The sequence below is a fragment of the Pleurodeles waltl genome, chromosome 2_1, assembly GCF_031143425.1.
Source record: "Pleurodeles waltl isolate 20211129_DDA chromosome 2_1, aPleWal1.hap1.20221129, whole genome shotgun sequence".
NCBI classification, from domain to species: Eukaryota; Metazoa; Chordata; class Amphibia; order Caudata; family Salamandridae; genus Pleurodeles; species Pleurodeles waltl.
Genome location: NC_090438.1, coordinates 507,630,853 through 507,651,090, shown reverse-complemented (window position 1 = coordinate 507,651,090; position 20,238 = coordinate 507,630,853). Strand labels below are relative to the sequence as shown.

At 45.7% G+C, this 20,238-nt stretch overlaps 1 protein-coding gene across 2 annotated transcripts in view; it reads left to right on the top strand.

Annotated features, from left to right (window-relative positions):
* LOC138265803 (zinc finger protein 684-like) overlaps positions 1–20,238 on the top strand; it is a 185,528-nt gene that overhangs the window by 32,317 nt on the left and 132,973 nt on the right. For both annotated transcript variants that reach the window (XM_069213864.1, XM_069213871.1), the window contains exon 3: positions 19,674–19,800. In XM_069213864.1, coding sequence (XP_069069965.1) covers positions 19,674–19,800 — 127 coding nt within the window. The remainder of the gene's footprint in view (positions 1–19,673; positions 19,801–20,238) is intronic.

The following is a 20,238-nucleotide window of genomic DNA, read 5'->3' as shown; positions in this document are numbered from 1 at the left end:
CTAAAAGGGGAAAACAGAATTGCACAAGTGATCATTTGATCAGGTACGTCTTTACAGACCTTCCTGATTATTTGAAATGTCGTGGGGTCACTCTCTGAAAATGTTTTCTAGTGAGGCTTGTAGAAAGCTGGCATCCTACATGGTGCACTAAAAAGAAGTCTGCCGTGCAGAGTCCAGTGGATACCCAGTTGGTTTGTAGAGACAAAAGTAGATTATACTAACACTCTATTTTGTGGTAGTGTGGGCGAGCAGTTAGGCCTTTCAGAGGGAAGTGCAAACATTTGTTATTCTCACAGAGGCAATAAATGAGACTCACACTCTATAAATCAGAGACCAATTTAGAAACATAACACTTCTTTTCATATTTATTTTAAAACCAAGAACTTTGTTACAAGGTAAACACGTTTTTAAGCATAAATACTTTTCACTTACAAAAGTGGACACTTGGTGCAACGTTTGAGTTCTTCAGTGTTAACTTATGGGAGGAAAGCAAGTTCATCAAACATGTACTTTACGACGACATATGAGACCAATTTCTGAGACTTAAGGTAAGTAGTGGGCAAGGGTCAGAACCACACCAAAAGGTCACTCCAGGCAGCACTGGGGCGGCAGGGTGTAGAGGTGTAGTACAGCATCGGATGCCCAATATATTTCAATGGGTATTGCTCTCCTTGGGAAAAAGGCTGCAGGCTCTGGCTAGGAAGCTAGTCGGGGAAAACCAACAGGTAAGTAACAAATGTGGGGTGCTTGGGGACATAGGTGTACCTTTGGTTCTCTTCTCCAAAGCCCAGGGTCAACTGATGCAGGGGTGTGTCCTTTGGCGTTGGTTTTCGGTATCCAGGAGCACTCGCAGTTGATTGTTCCTGTGGTCTGAGGCTGCAGATGTCACTGTGGAATCCATATGGGGTGAAACCACAGCGGACTCAAGCTCAGGAGAGCTGGGGGATGTCGTTGGCACCAAGGACCTACTTCGGATCGGGCCGCAGGCAACAGTTGCAGTGGTTGCTTCAGGTGTGTGGTTTCTCTCACCAGAGGCTGTGGGAGAGGAGGCCTGCATGCAGAGGCTGCAGGTGACTTTGGGGAGTCTAGGAGGGGTGAAACCATGATGGACTCAGACTCTTGGAAGCTGGGGAACCTTGTTGGCACCGGCGCTCCACTCCCACCTGGGTCGGTGACACTGGTGCAGTGGTGACTTCAGGTGTCGGGTCTTTGCAGTTCCGGAGGCTGCAGAGTATTTTCCTTAGAGCTGGTTGGGGAGCAGATCTGCTGCTCACGGGAGTCTTGAGTCTTTTTCGAAGGCAGGTAAACCTCCTGGACGTCCGGAGGCTCAGCTGCAGGACAAGCCGTCTTTTGGTACAGAGTCCGTTGAGAGTTGTAGACAGGCCGGTGGGGCTGGTACCAGATCAGCTGCTTCTTTTCTCCTCTTCTGTGGATGCGACTCTTCAGTGTCTTTTGGCTTCTTAGGTCATGAGGATTTGAGTTCTTGGGTTCAGGGGTGCCACCTAAAAACTCAATTTGGGGGTGATACAGGGAGTGCCAGGTGGCAGCCAATGGGTTGCCCACCTTTAGGGTGACTACAACCTCTCCATGACCACTTCCGTTGGTTAGTGGGCATACTCCTGACCCTGGGGGTATAATTCCATCGAAAACAAGATGGAGGAATTTTAAATGTGTTGTCCACTTCAGCTCGTCCACCTTAGGGATGGGACGGGCATGATGTGGGCACACATCTTAATCTAACTAATTTTCCTGCCTGTATTGCCACCAAGAAGTGGGGTCAGGACAGGGGGGTTAGTCATCTTCGCCATTTGGAGGGACCTGGGTTGCATTACAAAGGCGGCTAGGTCTTTGAGCCTTCCTTACCTGGAATGTCCATCCTGCCTGGAGGAGGTGTCAACACCCCTGCCTAGTGCAGGCTTTTGTCTCTGACCTCCGAGAGTGCTGGCTGTCACCTTAGGTGGTCAGAAACGTGGCTAAGGTGGCTGGACTGGTCAGGACCAGTCACTCTATGCACTATTAGTAGGCTTTCAGGGAGTACCTCTAAGGTGCCCTCTGAGTGCATGTATTGGTAAATCCAACCCTGGCATCAGTGTGGGTTCACCAATACTAGATGTTTGCTACCAAACATCCCTCTCTTTAGTGAAGCCATCATGTAGCTGGGGAACTGGTAGTGCCCAGTGTTTAGCACTTGTATTTAAAAAGGCTCCCCTGGTCACTTACTTTTTCTGAGAATTTACAAAGGCATAGCAGGGGCAAATCTGCCCTCACATGTAATATAATGCACCCTGCCTTAAAGCTGTAAGGCCTGCTAGAGGGGTGACTTACACATATGCCATGCAGTGCTAGGGCACATGGCACACAGACTGCGTGCCATGTTGTGTTTCCCCTTTTGTGTACACCAAGACACGCAGCCTGCAATGGCAACCCATCGTGCTTGGTGAGAAGTCCCTTAGGGTGGTAAAATTTGTACTGCAGCCCTTAGGGACCCTTTTTAGTGCCCCAGGCCCTAGGTACCAGGGGTACCATTTGCTAGGGACTGACAGAGGGTGCTAAAGGTTTTGCCAATTGGGGAAACAACTGTGCAGTTCTGGGAAAGAGATCTGGCACTTGGGACCTGGTTAGCAGTAACCCACAGCATTTTCAGTCCAAATCACATCAGACACCAGGTAAAAAAAGTGGTGACTAACCATGCTTAAAAAGGGTCCTTTCCTAAAAAAGCTACCTTGTACGGGCTACAAGGGTGCTTTCCTACAAATCTACATAAACATTGTATCCAGCTTTCTGTATAAGACATGGTACTGTATTTACATAATCATAAAATTACTTGTTGAATGGCTTAAGTATTTATGTATATATGTGGTGGATCTTGTTAAACCTAGCCTCTAAGCAAGAGTGCTGTGTATGAAAAGAATGTGTGTTACAATGAGTAGTCTAGAAGAAAGAAGAGAGTGATGGGGAGTGGCAGCAAGAGTGGTGGTTTATAATATAGATGTGCATGGTGCTGAGCAAAGGTTTGCAGGGAGGAAATAGGAGAAGAATGGCAGGGGAGTTAGAGAATTGGGAAATAAAATTATTTGAGGGCAGGGCAAGAACCATGCTTTTTGCACTGTGACTGTGAGGCGGCGTGAACGTAGAAGGTGCAGGAGCACTCCCTTGCCGGGACGCAGAAACGAGCGAGGACTGGGACGAGGCCTGCTGGTCGGCCCCAGAGGAAGGAGTGGTGGACAGCGGGGATCGGGGTCCCGGCACCCTGTGCGCTTGGGTGGAGGCCAGATCGGCCTAGGAGACTGGTCGGCGTGCCAGGAGCAGATAGTGGACCCAGGGCCTGATCAGGAGGTGGTGGAGGTCCCAAAAAGTCCCAAAAAGTAACGCAAGCTACCCCCACCAGGCAAATATGTGGAGGCCGCGGGAGAGGGCCCAGGGAGCCGCATCACAGGAGGGGCCCCCAGTGTGTGAAGAAGGGGGGGCCCCGGACCCAGTGCGAAGAGGCAGACAACGCTGAGGCCCGGAAAGAGAACGGCCGGAGGGCTGCCTGTCTGTGCGGAGGGAGGCGAGCGGGGCCCTGGATTCTACTAACCCCTCCTGCTTGAGGAAGGCTGGAGGGGAGAGCCCCCCTGAATTCTGGCGGCTAGTGGGGGACTGGGCCCCAGAAAGTGGAGTGAGAGAGAGCCAGGTGGGGCGGGTGGCGGACCTGGGGAGTCCCCCAGGAAAAGCGGATCGGGCGGAGGTGGCTCCACCTGGACCTGGGTGCCAGACGAAGCACGGCAGTGAACCGCTGAGCTGTGAGAAAGAGTCTTGGCGGAACCAGCACACCCCTCGCGCAGAGGAGAATGGCACAAAGCCCGAGGGGCTGTGCCAGCGGGGTGTAGGACAATGGCGGCCATACGAGGGAAAAATGATCCGTCGAGGACATGTTAACTAAGCCGCCAGCCGGCAAAACGGAGGAGGATGACCCTGAGATTGGAAAGCACTAGAGAGGAGGAGACGGAAGAGGATGCAGGGACACCCATTACAAGGTTCTTTTTAGAAGGTCTCTTTGTATTGCTCCGGGACGACATACAGGCAGTGAAGAGGGACCTCTCGCAGGACCTGAAGGTGGTGCGCCGGGAGCTTGAGGAGGTAGACGAGAGAGTGGCGACTCTGGAAGAGCATGAAAACGCCAGAGGCTACAAGAGGAAATCCTTCGGTTGCTGGACCAGCAAATAGAACTTCGGACGCACGCAGAGGACCGGGGCCGAAGAGGAAAACATACTATCATATGTGCAGGCCCTCTTTCACCAAATCCTGGGGGAATCCTCTGAGAGGGAAGTGCGCATAGATAGGGTCCACAGGGTGGGCCCTCCGAGGCTGTCTCGCGTTCCGCCGACCAATCCACGACTTCCCTCTGAAGGAATGCATACTCCGGGCGGTGAGGGAGCAACATCCCCTGAATTCCGGGGTCACACACTTCTCCTTTATCAGGATCTGGCCGCCATTACCCTCCAGAAACTGAGAGACTTTCAACCGATAACCTCTCACCTATGAGACAAAAAAGGTCCCTACTCTTGGGGTCATACCTTTCGGCTAATATTTAGCTGGGAGGGTAAACTGTACCAACTGCGTTCACTGAAGGAGGCCTACAACGTCATACAGCTGGAGGACCCCACAGGGGGAGCCAGGGTTCACCCACAGTGGAACGCAGAAACAGGAGACGTGCATGCTGGCAGACTGTATCGCATGCAGGATCCAGGCCGGACAGTGAACCATGGTCCGAAAGGAGAGCGGTCCTGAAGTCTCTTAACAAGGACAGAAAGACAGCTGCTAAGGACAAGGGGTGAGGGCTGTGGGCCTAAAAGCCACTGTAATAGTATCAGGTGAGGGATAGGGGTGGGGGGGTCACCCAACGATCAACGGAATGCCTGGGGCGCAGGCACCCTGGACTGAAGCTTGACCTCCAGGCTATGCCGGTCTATCCGGCTCTCCTTCATGGGGTTGTTTGACCATGTTGTTTCAGTATGTTTTGTTTTTTCTGGGGGGGTGAGGGGAGCGCAGTGTTAATAAGCAGTAGCAGTAGCCACACAGACAGGACTTAGATCCAGACTAAGATCCCCAGCATCAGGCTGAACACAATGGGACCCACTCCGGGAGGCACCGGTCGACATTGCTCCACTCACATCATGTTAGTAAAAATTGTTACACTTACTGTTAAGGGGTTGAAAAACCCAATCACGCGCAGAGTGATCCTCTCATACCTAGAACACTCGGGTGTGGACATATATTTCCTCCAGGAGACCCGCTTGGTCTCTTCGGATCAGCATAGAATGCCGTCTAGAGCCTTTCCCACACAAGACTTCTTCTCTGGAAGGAGTAAGGTGACAGGGGTCACGCTTCTGGTGTCGTGCTCTTTACAGGGGAGGGTGGGAGACAGGTTTGCCGAGATACGGGGAAAACACCTGGCTTATAGAATTCACATTGGGGGGACCCAGATGGTGATAGCGTCTAGCTGCGCTCCCAATGCAGGTCAGGAAGGGTTCACTCTTGGAGCCCTCGCAGAGGTAATGACTACCCACGATAGGCAGGTGCTTATACGGGGCAACTTTAACATAGTTTTACACAAGGAGTGGGACAGATCCACCTCATGGTACAGAGGGACTGGGGCCATGCATGCAAGAGGCTTGGAGAGCTTAGAGGGGTGGGGGCTTAGGGACCTTTGGAGGGGCAGACACCCTACCACTATAGATTACACCTTTTACTCCCATGTCCACAAGACCTACGCTCACATTGACTTTTTCTTGGGTTCCAGGAAATCAAACAGAGGATGGGTGACATAGAGATAGAACCTTGCGCACTGTCGTATCATGCAGCGGTGATCCTCGCACTCAAAGCCCCCCTCGGGTCTGATGAGCCCCACTCTTGATGATTCAGGTTCACACTCTTGATGAGGCCGGAGGTGGTTGCCCAGATTCCCAAAGCTATTTCCACTTACTTGGCATTTAATGATATGGCTGGCACCCCGCTACCCCTTTCGTGGGATGCACGGAAAGCGGTGATCAGAGGGGAGTTTATTGCAATCTCATCATCGGATAATAAAATCAGGCGTGAGAAAAGACCACACCTACAGCAGCAGGTGACGGAGCTTGAAAGGATACACAAAATGACGGGGTCCCGAGAGTCTGGATACAACTCAGTGCAGCTCGGTTACAGATGGCAGGGCTTGACATGTACAGGGCTGAACACGCGGCTCTCCATCTGCGGCAATCCTACTATGTGGGTGACAACAGATGCAGCTGCCTTTTGCCCGCTAGACATAGGGCCCAGAGCCAGTTGGCAGCGGTGACAGCTTTGAGCCTTCCGGAGGGATCGGTGGCAATGAGCAATACACAGATCGCCTGAGCCGTTTGCAGCTTCTGTCAGGCCTTGTATTCATCCCAGCGGGCCGATCGGGGGCCCACACGTCGTTATCTTGAACAGGCCCACATGACTAAATTGACGCCAGTGGAGGCTGCCCCTTTCAAGATCCCCATCAGGCTGGAGGAGGTCATCTCTGCAATAGCCCAAGTGGAGGCCTCGAAGTCCCAGGGGCCAGATGGCTTTCCTGGATCCTTCTCCAAACATTTTGCAGTAGCCTGGGGCCGATCCTGAACCGACTCTTTAACAACATCAAGGTTCCTGGGGACATGCCACGATCTATGATGGACGCAGCCATAGTGGTCATTCCGGAACCCGGGAGAGACCCAGCGGAGTGTGGCTCCTACAGACCTATATCATTACTAAACGTTGATTTTAAGCTGCTTATGAGCATCCTTGCAGGGCGGAACTTAATGTTGCTTAGTATAGATGCCAAGAATGCGTTTGATTGTGTCCAATGGACACACCGCCACGCAACACTCGAACACTTTGGCCTGGGGCCCGGTTTCGGGCCTGGATAGTGGGTGCCTACAGCCAGCCTAAGGCCTCCGTCAGGGATAACAGGGTGATATCTGCCCCCTTCTCAGTTGCAGGACTCGCCGGGGTGCCCGCTGCCCCCTACTTTTCGCTCTATATATGGAACCTTTTGCGCAGAGAGTGAGGGACAGACCCGAAATTACAGGGGTCAGATTTGGAGGGGAAGAGTACACTATTTCTCTTTATGCAGACAATGTTGTGGTGACACTCGCCGACCTGTTGGGAGCCCTCCTGGTCTTCCTGGAGGAAGTCGAGGCCTTCGGTGAGGTGTTGGGCTTCCGGGTAAATCTATCAAAGTCCCAGGCACTTGGTCTTTCGCTCCAGAGTGAGACGGTGAACGAATTAGAGCAGCGCTATCCCTTTAGGTGGCAGGAGGACTCTGTCCCATACCTGGGTCTCCAGATAGCCAGAACAGTATCCAAAACTGTGTCCGGGAACTACCAGCTTCTCCTGCGCGGTGTCAGGGCTGACTTCGCAAAATGGGGACAATATCCCATTTCGTGGACTGTCAGAATAGCTGCTGTTAAAATGTCGGTCCTCCCCAGGGCACTCTTTCTTTTCCAGGTGCTACCGGCAGAGCCTCCGCCCGGCACCCTACAGGCGCTACAGAGCAAAATCAACCACTTTATATGGGGGGTAGTGGCCCAGAATGGCCAGCTTCCTGGCATGTCAAGCCCCGAGCAGGGGAAGCCTGGGAATCCCGACGCTTGGCAGTATTACAAGGCCTTGCAGCTAAGGTACCTGGTGGCGTGGTCCAGACCGGAATCGGACAAGTGCTGGCTGTTCATGGACCGTGCGGTGGCGGGCACTTCCTTGTAGGGGATTCCATTCCTACTGCGCCACCATAGGCCATGGGGATTGTACTCGTCCCCTGTTACCAGAGCCACAATGAAGGTGTGGGACAGACGGCCCGACCGAGCGGACTGACCTCCTTTCCGTCCCCCTTGACGCCTATTGTGGGGAACCTGAATTTCTTCCTGGGCCTGGAATGCAATGCCTACCGGGACTGGATGTTCCCCAGCCGTCACGCCATCGGACATCTGTTTGCCAAAAGGGGCATAGTTTCTTTTGAAGCCCTCAGAAGGTCCAAGTCTCTTACAGAGACGGAGAGAATGCGTTACCTCCAGGTTCGACACTGGGTGTCACACCCCTCGAATAGGGAGAAGGCAAGTCGCCCCCCCCCTCACACAATATGAAAAATGGTTGCTGACCAGGAAATCAGACAAACACATCATATCGGAGCTATATGACTTACTCCAGCAGGCAGTCCCGATCCCCAAAATATCGAGTCAGGCTCATTGGGAGGCAGAATTGGGGCGATCTTTGACACCGGGGGACTGGGAGGCGATCCTCTACGTGCACACCATACAGCGCGCTGCACCGCGGGCATGGAGACTGCGATAAAGATAGCCACTTACTGGTATCTCACCCCAGCCCGACGTCATCAGATGGACCACACACGATCACCTCTGTGCTGGAGGGGGTGCAACAGTATAGGCACTTTGACCCACATCCTATGGGAATGCCCAAAGCTGTCCATGTACTGGGAGGGAATCTTACAAGACATTGACACTCACATGAACACACAACTGCCAGGCTTCCTGGCATATATCATACTAGGCCTCCCAAACCCCCTAACGTTCCTGCTCAAATCCATGCGGGTCGACAGATCTGTCTAGCACTGGGGGCAGCTTTCCAAAACATTCTGACTCTCTGGGGAACGCCTCAGATCTTGATGCAGCTAGGATGGTTATATAGAATTTTGTTGATCCTGTGGATGGAAAAGATCACCTTATCCCTTATGTGACAAGGGGACTCCTATAGGGGGCTATGGCACCCCCTCTTGGCTTTGCTTTCCGGGGAGTTTAGAGAATTGACATGTCCTAGATATTTGCGACTTCTTTGTTTACAAGAAAAGGAGACTCCCTGAAGCGTGAACGGGTGCGAGTAAGTGTTAGAGATCCCATTCTTAGTCCCACAGCCGTGACTATAAGCTAGCGCTCCTTGGGGGGAGGGGAGAGTGGTGTTGGGTCAGGGGGGGGACCAGCCTGTTGCCTGTTTCTCATCGGGGACTGTTGGGTGCTGTGACACCCTGCTGTGTTTTTGTCTTTTTCCCTTTTCCCTTCCCTCACTCTTAAAATCTTCGATAAAGAAATTTGAACAATAAACATGGCATGAATCCTGCAACACCAGTAGTCATCATAATGAAATATGCAGAAAGATGTTACAAGACTATAGGATCTTTCAAAGAACCCAAGGTAGAGGAAGAACTCAATGAGTAAGTAATTATAGAAGGAGAAATGGGGGTATCAAAAACTAGTGGCGGCAGACAGTATTATAGAAATCTATTAATAATAGTTCTATTCATAGTTGTAGAATTGTGGTAATGTTAATAGTTTGTTGGATAAGTCTGGAGTTCCTGAAACTCAAATGGAAAATATGAAATTCCCAATATGTAGAAACACCAAAGAGCAATGTAAAACTGTATGAATATGTAAAAACTAATGAACAGATTTAATTTAAAAAATCATGACAGTGAATTAATTCATCGGTGTCTAGATTTAGCCGGATCGAGAGAGATCTGTGACATGGAAATATCATTACTGCATAGTGACGCTGACCAAGAAGTGCCAAAAAAAAGAAAGGATTGGTCCAACTTTTCCAGAACTTGTAATTGATCATTGTGAGATTTTAGACATTATTTCTCTCTATTTTATCTAATCTATCTATCTGTCTATCTGTTTATCTGTTTATTTTGTATCTATCTCTGAATATACATCTGTGTGTGCATATGTATATCATATTTATTTTTTTCTTCTTACACAGGTGATGATAGCACCTGTGTAGTTATGGTTACATCAGTTTCCTTTGAAAATGTATTTAATAACTGTGGTGCCTTTTTTGCACAAAACCTTCCATAAAAGCACATATGCTTTGGCGTCTTCTTAGCAACTTTTGTGGTGATCGGCCATGTAAAAGGAAACAAACAAAATGAGGGACCCAAAGGACCCCCCCCCCATAGGATTCTTTGCTTATCAATACAGAAAAACTGTTGACTTGAATTACACTAGATTTTGCTTGTAAGTCAAACTTTACTCAAGGCAGTGCCTTTGCTCGGCTGGTCTAATTCGTCTCGGTAGTTTTTGAATAATTAGTGTTTAAATAGTGTTCTGATCTGGGCATAAGGGGATTAAATTTAAGAGCTATCTGGATTGTTCCTTGCAAAATCGTGATTTCATGGAAAATGTATGACTCAGTTGCAAAAATAAAGCTACACCATTCGACTAGGGAGCTTTTTCTACCTTTATGTATTGCAGATTCACAAATATTACCGTGTATTCATGAATCCGCCATGCTCTGATTGGCTGGCTGACACTGAAATGTTTTTATTGAGTCCATCATCACCCAAGACAGTGCACTGAGTACCGTGTTTGGAACAATAAAAACAAAAAGGGCTTCAGAGGCACAGTGAGCCGGTTCCCAAACGACCCCTCATTGGGAAATAAAATAAAAACAAATTCTATGGGATTTGCGAGTCCTGTGCTAGATTTACAGATCCTTTACCTTCCCTGGGGCCGCAGGAGTTATGAATCTGGCACACCATAAGCGAATTCAGATAAAAACATAAAAGAAGAATTTGGTGCACCACAGCTGCACTTGGCTAACTTCGCCTGTGCATGGCCTGCAGTTGTGTGCAGTAGGAGTTGGCTGTCTGTGGTCAGTAGGATCAGGGCCTCGCCAAAAGCTGCCCTCAGCTGTGCATGGCCAAAGGATGTTCACGGTGCTGTTTGGCTGCCCACAGGGGTTCGCTACAGGGAAATGTTGGATGTAGTATATGATGAAAAGAACTAAGGGCCAGATGTAGCAATGTCCGATTTTGTGAATTGGAAATTGCGAGTCGGTGCGACTCGCAATTTCCGAGTCGCAAAATCGGATGCAGAACGGTGTCTCAGACACCGTCTGAGAATCGCTATGAGGTCGCAAAGACCCACCTCATTAATATTAATGAGGTGGGTTGCATTTTGCGACCCCATAGCGAGTCCCTGCACTCACAGGGATGGTGGCCTGCTGAAGACAGCAGACCTCCATGTCTGTGACTGCTTTTTAAATAAAGCAGGGTTTTTTTTGTATTGCAGCCCATTTTCCTTAAAGGAAAACGAGTTGCAATACAAAAAAAATAACGCAACCATTTGGTTTCGTTTTTTCAGAGTAGGCAGTGGTCCATTGGACCACTGCCTTCTCTGAAAAAACATTTTTGACAACATTCACAAAGGGGAATGGGTTACCACCAGTGTGACACTGGTGGTAATTGTGAATTGCTTTGCGACCACATTCGCGGTCACAAAGCAATTTAGCATTGCGATGCGAGTCGCAAATAGGAAGGGGACACCCCTTCCTATTTGCGAGTCGCATTCACAATTTGCGAGTCTGTACCGACTCGCAAATTGTGAATGAGCATCGCGATGAGCATTTTGCTTGGCGCAAACTGCGATTTTCGCTGTTTGCACCATGCAAAATGCTTTCTACATCTGGCCCTTAGATTCACTGAAGAAACCAAAGTTTCAGTGAAGTTATGGTTAGCTTTGGTTCCAACACCTTGATGTACTTTAAAAAAAAAAAACAACTCTGAAAGTAATTAAAAAAAATACAGTTAAAGTTCTGTCATTGTTATGAATTAAGACTGAGAAAGCAATGAAACTGGCACGTTTTGATTACAGTCACAATTCATCACTAGTACAATAGAGAGGCAAACATAACGTTCACAAAAAATGCAATGCCAAAACCTCACAACATTAATGCTAACAAATAACATCACTTAATAGCAAAAGGCAATTAAATAACAACACATACTCAAACCATTGCATAAAACTACATTCACAGTCTTCACTTTGAACATAGTATGTGTAACTTGATATTTAATCTCATCTCTAAAATTATTTGCAGCATTTATGGTTGCATCTTTCACAGAAAGGGCGAGGCCATGAGCATTGCAGTTTGTGCTCTAGTTATGGGTTTGCGTGGCTGTTGTACACGTTCTGATAATCCAGAATCTCCAATCTTCTGTGAGACTGCAACAAAACTGGCTGTTTAAGGAAAACACCTAATCAAAGAGACAGAAAGTGAAGATGGTCACATGTCACAGACTGGTGTTATGCGTGCAAAAGAGATAGCAAGTACTGTATGCCCTTCTAGATCACAGTAGGCATGAGGGAATTAACAAAACTCCTGAACTACTGAGAAGGTAATTTTAGGGGCCCTTCTGGGCCGATAGATTGGGTAACTATTGGAAAAAATGTACACGATGCATTACTTTTAAGATCGCTCCCAGGTAGCTTGGAAAGTACAGAGCCCATCTGTCTGGTGTGCATTGATTTCTTGTTTCTGGAGATGGAGAGGGAAGGAACACAGAATATCTTACCCATCTGTGATCATTTTACCATGCTCAAACTTTTCTAATAAAAGATCAGAAAGCTCCCAAAGCAACTATAGTCATGTGGGAAACAAACCATCCTCAGTGGGATGCACAAGTTAAACCTTTCAGCAAAATGTTACTCTATGTGCTCTGGAACCAGTAGAAAAGCATAGATGGATTCAATATCTAACGTAGCTAGCCCATCTCTACAAATTTACAAGAAATTAGTTTAGAGGATGTACCCCAACATTATTTGCTGTTTAGGAAATATACCATACTGGACTTGATCTGAGATTTGGAGCCAGTCTAAATGAAGATTGTCCAGAAAATCATCTCAAGCATGTCCAACAACGAAATCAGTTGTTTTGAACCCATCAACTTGCAAATGTTGGTAACAAGAATGGCCCTAGGAATAAAGGAAGGTGTAGTCAGACATAAAACTGCAAGACATCCAATCATGTTTTCCCTAAATGTTTCAATTTAAAGTACTTGAAGTGCTCAGAAGTTTATACATTGCCAGGGACACTATTTAAATCCATTGAAGTTATGTTTCCTTTTTCAAATTGTTCACACTGAAAAGTCTTTGATTCACAGCGAGAAGATTCTCTCTTTAGCACATCAGTGTACTGACATAAGAAAGGAATTGTGAGTATTTATCTGAAAGGTCACTATCCACTCCGCCCCTTAACTAGTATGACATTATGGAAGCTTGGGGGATACAAATGATCAGCGATGTTAGTTAAGAGAGAGATTGGATCAGGCCAGAACAGAACAGGAATTAAGAGAGAGATGGTTGGTGAAGGAAAGAATGAACACATGCACAGTCTAGGCAGCTTGAAGATTGCTGCTTGAAGTGGCTGTAAAATTCCTCAGAGCTTCAAAGAGCAGTGAAACAAATACACCTTGTTATACTCTTGTGTAGCCTCAGATGCTCAGGTGTAACTTTGTGTCCTGACACAAACATCGTGTCCTTAGGTGTAGCCTGAAAGATATCCAGTGTCACCAAATCTTCATAAACTTGCCACAAAATAAAGACATCAAATCTTTCCAGAGTGTGCGTGTAGTGGCCACACCACATGTAAAATACCCTTGAATGCAGTATGGTGTGCCACTTTTTATCAATTTGAAATATTATTTGAATGCCTTAACATACTCACAAAGTGCGGTTTTGAAATAATCCTTAGGAACTCTAATTCTGACAAAATAGTATGATTACATAGTCTGTAAGTGCACGCATTTGCTGGATATAGTCAGTTAAAACATTGATCTCAACCAGAAGTGCGGGGTAGGGTTCAATAAATACACTGGTGTGGGGTTTTACAGTGTGACGAATTCCAGACAATTTTAATCACATTAAAAATCACAGATCACTGTGTTTTTTTCACACCAGGTTCATGTACTGTGTGTTGTCTTCAGACAGCTGGTTTTAAGATGCAGGAGTGTTTTTTGTCTCTTAGGCCTGAATTTATATCAGTAAGAAGACATTTGGTAGCTAGATCAGTGAACATAATTTTCGGTAAAATGCATCCTGTTTCTAGGTTTCTAGGTGAAAGCAAACAGTTGAACATTGCAAGAGAAATGAAGGGAGAGCAATCTCACTTTGCTGTCAGTTCCAGCACCCCAAACTCACAAGCACCCTCACATGCCACTGCTCAATCATGCGCATGGTGTTCGGGCTATAATATATGAAATGTGCCTACATTATCTGTGTTATGTGTATATGCCTTGGTTAATCAATTAGTCTGTAAACATCTGTATATTTAATTTTGTACTATCAATAACAAAAGTTAAAAAGGACCATAGACCTCTCCAATAAAATACACCATGTGCCTAAATCAAGCTTACAGACTGAGGGAGTTCTTTTGATTCGTGTAGGAAAGAGGAGCCTTATATGAGCCTTTACTTCCCCATAAGAAGCACATTTGCAGTCCCTGTGATCCTTTCCCAGGCAGTGCATTTACTTACCTGGTCACGGATCTTATGAGACGTAGAACCTGGTTAGCAGGAACATAACTTTCATACTACAGCGGGAGAGGTGCCATATTCCTCACAGTGTCTTGCTGCCTGTAAAAGCTAGAGTTCCACTCTTCCTCCTTCATACTTATAGCAATGACATTTACCACAATTATGAGAGAACAAAGTAGGCTCTCCAGTAAAAAAATAAAGCATGATTTTCCACTAATATTCTGTTTTTGAATTAGTCAACTTTCTTCAAAGGAAACAAGGGAGTGAGTTAGAATCACCCATGTCCTTAAGTTGTAGCAACTTCAATATCAAACCCATTATACAAATATTGATTCTCATTTCAAATAGTTACAAAATATGCATTCAGAAAATGTAGATATTTCTGAATCACACAAAACATCTACATTTTTACTTGATTATCTTCTTGTAAATCCATGTAATGTATTCAGTGTTTTTATTGTAGTACAATTAGCAATAGCATTACTAACCATAGTGCAATAAATACATTGAATATATATTATAATAATTGGATTATTAAACATAGTGCTATGAATACAATGAATATATTGTATTAATGGAATATTTAACCATAGAGCTATGCTTCTCCTCCCGACATCACCAGACCTACATGTCCCCCTTTAGTCACCAGGTTCTTAGTACACTGTAGCATTCGGGAACTCTGCTTATCTAGTGTAATATCTTGTAAGCCTGATTGGAGGTGGGCTGATGTTAGAGTGATCTGTTTTCCATCCCATGTACCCGTCGTGCTGCTCACACCTCTGTAAATTTCTTAGTAATATTGTCACAAACCTTAAGCCTGAGGTGGATCCTGCATGCAGAAACAGACAATTTATACCTCTGCCAAGGATCTTGTCAGTCCCTCCTGTTTGATGTGTCTCTTGCATGGGCACAACATAAGGCAAACATCAATCATGTCAGGCCGATACAGATCCACTTTTAACTTGTTTCCTATTCTATTTGTATTTCATAACACACATTTAGAGGTATCCTCCCCTTTGGCTCTCATGTGGCCCCATATCAGTTCAAATAGAAAATTAGAACCCAGGGATCTCCATTCTATGTTTCTTGGAAAAATCTACTATTAGAGATGAACGTATGGTGACCAGGTGCCCACAAATTCAACTTCCCCTGCCCAGTTCCCTCCCTGCTACACCATGCGGTAGACTTATAAAAATCCTCTTCCCCAATTTGCAGCATGCCTGTCACCTAAAATTGAAATTAAAAACCAAAGCATTTCCAAACTTATTTGAAGTATAACACTTAGGGTAAGACAGTAGGTCTAACTTCATCCCACTTCCATTGACACCATTCATTGTACTTATAACAGGGGTACTGTGTAGAAGAACAAACATGATTCACTCCCACTGCCTGAAGTAGCTTTGATAGTCCCATCTTAGCCTCCCAAGAAAACTTGCAGAATAATCAGCAAACACTATCACAGGCCCACACCCCTCCTAAAGCTCCCAGGCCCTTCAGGAGTCGACCAAATGTTGTTGTTTTGCATACATTTGTTTCTGTAGGCTTAAGTGCTGTACATTGCTCTTTCCCCTTCATCTCCTTGATTTCTGTAGTCTGTCTCTTGTGGTACTTCTTGAATTTTTCCAGGCTTTCTTTTTTCCATCGCACTGCAAGATCCTATTCACATTTCTCCTTTAGTGCTTCCTTTAGAAATGCATACTTAATCTATTCTGTTATGCTGTGGCTCCCCGGTTGCAAATCTCTTGATCCGTATTGTCTAAAAGTGAATTGCTCTAGTCTCTCCAATGGCAAGGAATTCAGGTGTTTCGTCCAAGGCACTTCAATCCAAGGGTTTCCCTTCCTCTTGTCAAGCAAGCACTACTGCCTCATGTCCTCATCACTTAGGCTGTATGTCAGTTTTGTCAACCCAGAGAGGAAGTGGGGAGGGGAAAGTGGCCAACCATGCATCTCTCCAGCAGCACTGCTACTGGGAAGAAGTTGTTGACCAATTGCCTCAGGGTACTCCAGGCAATGATCTTTCTTCCTGTTCTGCTTCTAATGTTGACGTTACAGCAGGCTTCTCCAGCGAGTTGATTGTGAGCTACTGGTAGCACTCCAACTACTTATAGGTAGCTCACCTGTTTACAGTCAAGCCTATTTAATTAGAAGCTTATGTTTGATTGAACTAATATATGAATCCCAAAATTGAAAAGTGCTAAAATGAGATGAAAATGTGTGTATTTTAGAACGCTTGTAGCTTAGCTGATATTTGGAGACGAATGGATGGATTTCCTAAATGTATGTAAAACTGATATTTGAGTGACAAATCATACAGCATTGGGGAAACCTATTATTAAAATTATTGCCTTCATGCCAGGGGCATTGCAGTTTTGGCTGTATAAATTGATGAAGCCATTTTCACGTTAATGCTTTAACCTTCCCTGAGACACTGAGGTAATCACTGCTGTTAATTTTGCATGGGGTGGCCGCTAATGTAATCTTGCCTTATGTGGTCAATATTACCAATCTAATAAGGTAAGTAGCTCGATATGTTTTTTTTGAACATAAATAGGTCTCATTACAGGAAAAGTTGGAGACTCATTCACTACAGATATTCCTTTCTGAGATTCCCCTCTAAATCAGTTTAAACCTCTGTTTTACTCCCCAAGGGGCTTTACGCAATGCCCATATGTGAAGCAACAGGTCCAACACCTGCCCCTCTCTCCTGATATTTTATTTGGAGGCACCACATCATTTGACCTCCCCCTGCACCTCTGTCATGGCTTATCTGCTACCTGCTGGTATTACTTCCACAACTGTCCCAGGCTGTTTTATAAAATGGCACCACCCTTGGTGACTGGGGGCACACTCCCCCTCTTGGCATCACTTGACCAATCCCAGATTTCTGGCCCCCATTAAGCATCTAGGATTGAGGAGGGATGGTAAGAAGCATGTCACTTCAGGCTAGCTCTCCCAGTACAGGTACCCAGTCAGTCGTTTTGGGGTGTTTGTGCCCCCATCAAGGCCTTCTTCGTTGCAGTAGTGCATTCCAAAAGGGTTTTGAAGCAGGATACAGGCCATCTGGCCTCTTGGACAGCCACGCCACCCATTCTTCTTTCTCATTTTGTATCTCTCTCTGTCATTGCATTTGGCTCATTATTTATCCCATCAAGCTCACTCTCAGTTCCTTGAGGCTTTCTCTTGTAGTGATAATCACAAGCTTCTGTTTGTCAAGGTTGCAGAACTGCAACACCCTGCCCAGTGGTTAATCCCCAGATAGCTGCAGTAGTGGGTGATTTATTACAGACTTGCTCCTGTATTTTGCTAGTCTTTGTGTGTCTAATTTAAGATTGTACTTCTAATGCCTGTGCTGTGTTTGTTCTGTGTGTGATTAAAGGTAGCCCTGCTAACACTATTTTGGGGTACTTCTTCAGTTCCCATACCCAGTGGGATCGGTGGCTGCTTATCTGGACAACTTGATATTGTTTGTAGAGATAAAAGGAAAACTGGAGTATGTCCATGTTATTCATTTCCATGTGTGCTCAGAAAATGTTGATAAGGCATTGATGGCCAGTGGTATCTATGATGGCTAAGAGATCAGCAGCACCAGGGGCCACAGGCAAGGTTCATGTTTCAAGATGAAAAGGATGCCATTTATTACTTGACTGCTTTCTGGTTCAGTGCTGCAGTGTGGTCTGAAACAAGATCATCTGCAGTGTTTTAGGATGCACTTAGTATTAACTTGGTCTTTTGTTGTACAGTGATTGTTAACATATGTTTTAAGGAATCTCACTTTTGTAATGGGATAATAGCTACCAAGGTCTTCAGATTGAGTGTTGCCTTTTTCAGCAGTAGTGGAGCTGGTGTATTTCCAGGTTTGATTGCACAGGAAAAGGTGCTTTGTGCAAAACACATTGACTATTTGTAGAGGTTTAAGTGCTGTTCTGATGAGAGTTTTAATAGCGTTTTTTTTTATAATTGGAAAGACCAGTTGAGTGCTGATTCATGAGGAACTGCATCAAACGAAGGCAGTACTTAATGGCTTTGAAGATTAGGTTTTTGTGTGAGGAGAGTAGAGATTTCTATCTCAGAAATGAGTTTTTTGTTGTTACCTTTTCTTGCTCATAAGTCATTTGCTGTGAGTTTGTTCTTGAGTGCACCATGATGCCGAGGGTTGTAGTTTTGTAGAGCAGAGGTGTGCAAGTTTGAGGTTGAATAGGTGTGGGTGCAAGGTGACATCTGCATCAGCACTGAAATTGGCTTTGAAGTCAGTTGTGATTTTCAAGGTGATACATTCTTGATTGAGATTTTTTATGTGGAAGTCCGTGAAGGACAGTACTTATGTTTGGTGAGTGTTGACAGTGGTGGGTAGTTGGCACATGGGGAATGATGATCCTGATGACAATGTGGTCCGACCAATCCAGTGCCATTTGAAACACTCCATGGTTGTGAAGGTCAGACTTGGCATTGTTTTATTTGGTCTGTGTTGGTTCAACACCATGTTTGATATTCATGGTATATAAGAAAGATTAACAGGTCTTTTCAGTGTCTTTCTGGAGAAAATTCCTGGAGCTTTAAGGTTCAGGAGAAAGGTATTGTTGGATTAGATAGTGGGTAAGGTGCTGATCATTTTTGTCACGTCCTCACTGCAGGCTTTGCTTAAGTATGGTCTGCAGATCAGTTGAAAGGTGCTGACCTGAGAGGAGAGGTGTGGCTAGTGAGTAATTATGAAATAATTATTGACAGTGGACTCCGATGTCTAGGATGTGAGGATAACTGTGAATTTATATTCCTATTCTGATCAACTCCTAATCAGAGCCTTTAAATTATAGTGCAGCTTATTTATTTATGTATCCATTTCATCTGTGTTTAGCCCATTATTCTGAAACCTAGAACCCCAGCAGACAATTGTGTTCTCCTTAGACTGTAACTTATATATGACACAGGTAATATCAATAACTTGATAGCACTTTCTAACAAAACGTATCCCTTTCTAATCAGTGTAAATAAGTTGCTCCTTTTACCCAATTGAATAGTGTTCAGTTTACCAACCTTGGAAGCATAGGAGGGTGAATCGGCTGTGCAGTAATACAAGCTCATGACCTGTTTATCATTGTTTGTTTCAGCGTCAAGCTTTCTGCTCTGAGACAACCTGATGGATAAATAAATGTGACAAAGGCATATTAAAATAGAGTTGCTCTCACTTTGCAGTCTGTTGGCATCACGGGTCCTCATATTATAGTTCATACCCATCTTTCTGAGATGAAGATATTTTAGTGAGATGCGAGGGGGGATATTTAGCAGACCGAGGTTTGATGAAAAATGTCTGGACAAACTAGAGGTTGAGGAACAGACATGCTTGATGCTGAAGATTTTTTACTTGTTGTTGCAGGCATCTGTCACTTTCCATAATGTCGCAGTCTACTTTTCCGAGAAGGAGTGGAAGCTTCTGAAGGAGTGGCAGAAGGAGCTGTACAAGGATGTGATGAAGGAAATCCACGAAGCCCTTCTCTCCATGGGTAAAAAACACATCTTGTTTATCGCTGTCAGTCTTCACAAGTTCCCCATCACTTGTTCCTCTCACTCACGTTCTCAGGAAAACGTCTTCAGAGTCACAGCATCGCACCAGGAGTGCGGTTCTCCCAGCATCCTCTCAAACACTTTTTTATTGCTTTGTTCTTAATGTACAAGCAGGTTTTCCATAATGTGAGCTTTAAAGGCAGTTCACTGCTAATAAAGGAGGTAGATTTTCCCCTAGAAGTCTTTTAGACCCAAGGCGATATTTGTCACTCAGAATTTATTTGATTTTTAACAAACAGCACATTTCAAATAACTTGGCATAATTTATTTACCAGTGGTGACAGTGCATACACAAGCTTGAAACATACAGTAGTGTCACCGCAACAACAGTAAATTTCGTACTTGTATAGCGCACTACTCACCCGTTAGTGTCTCAA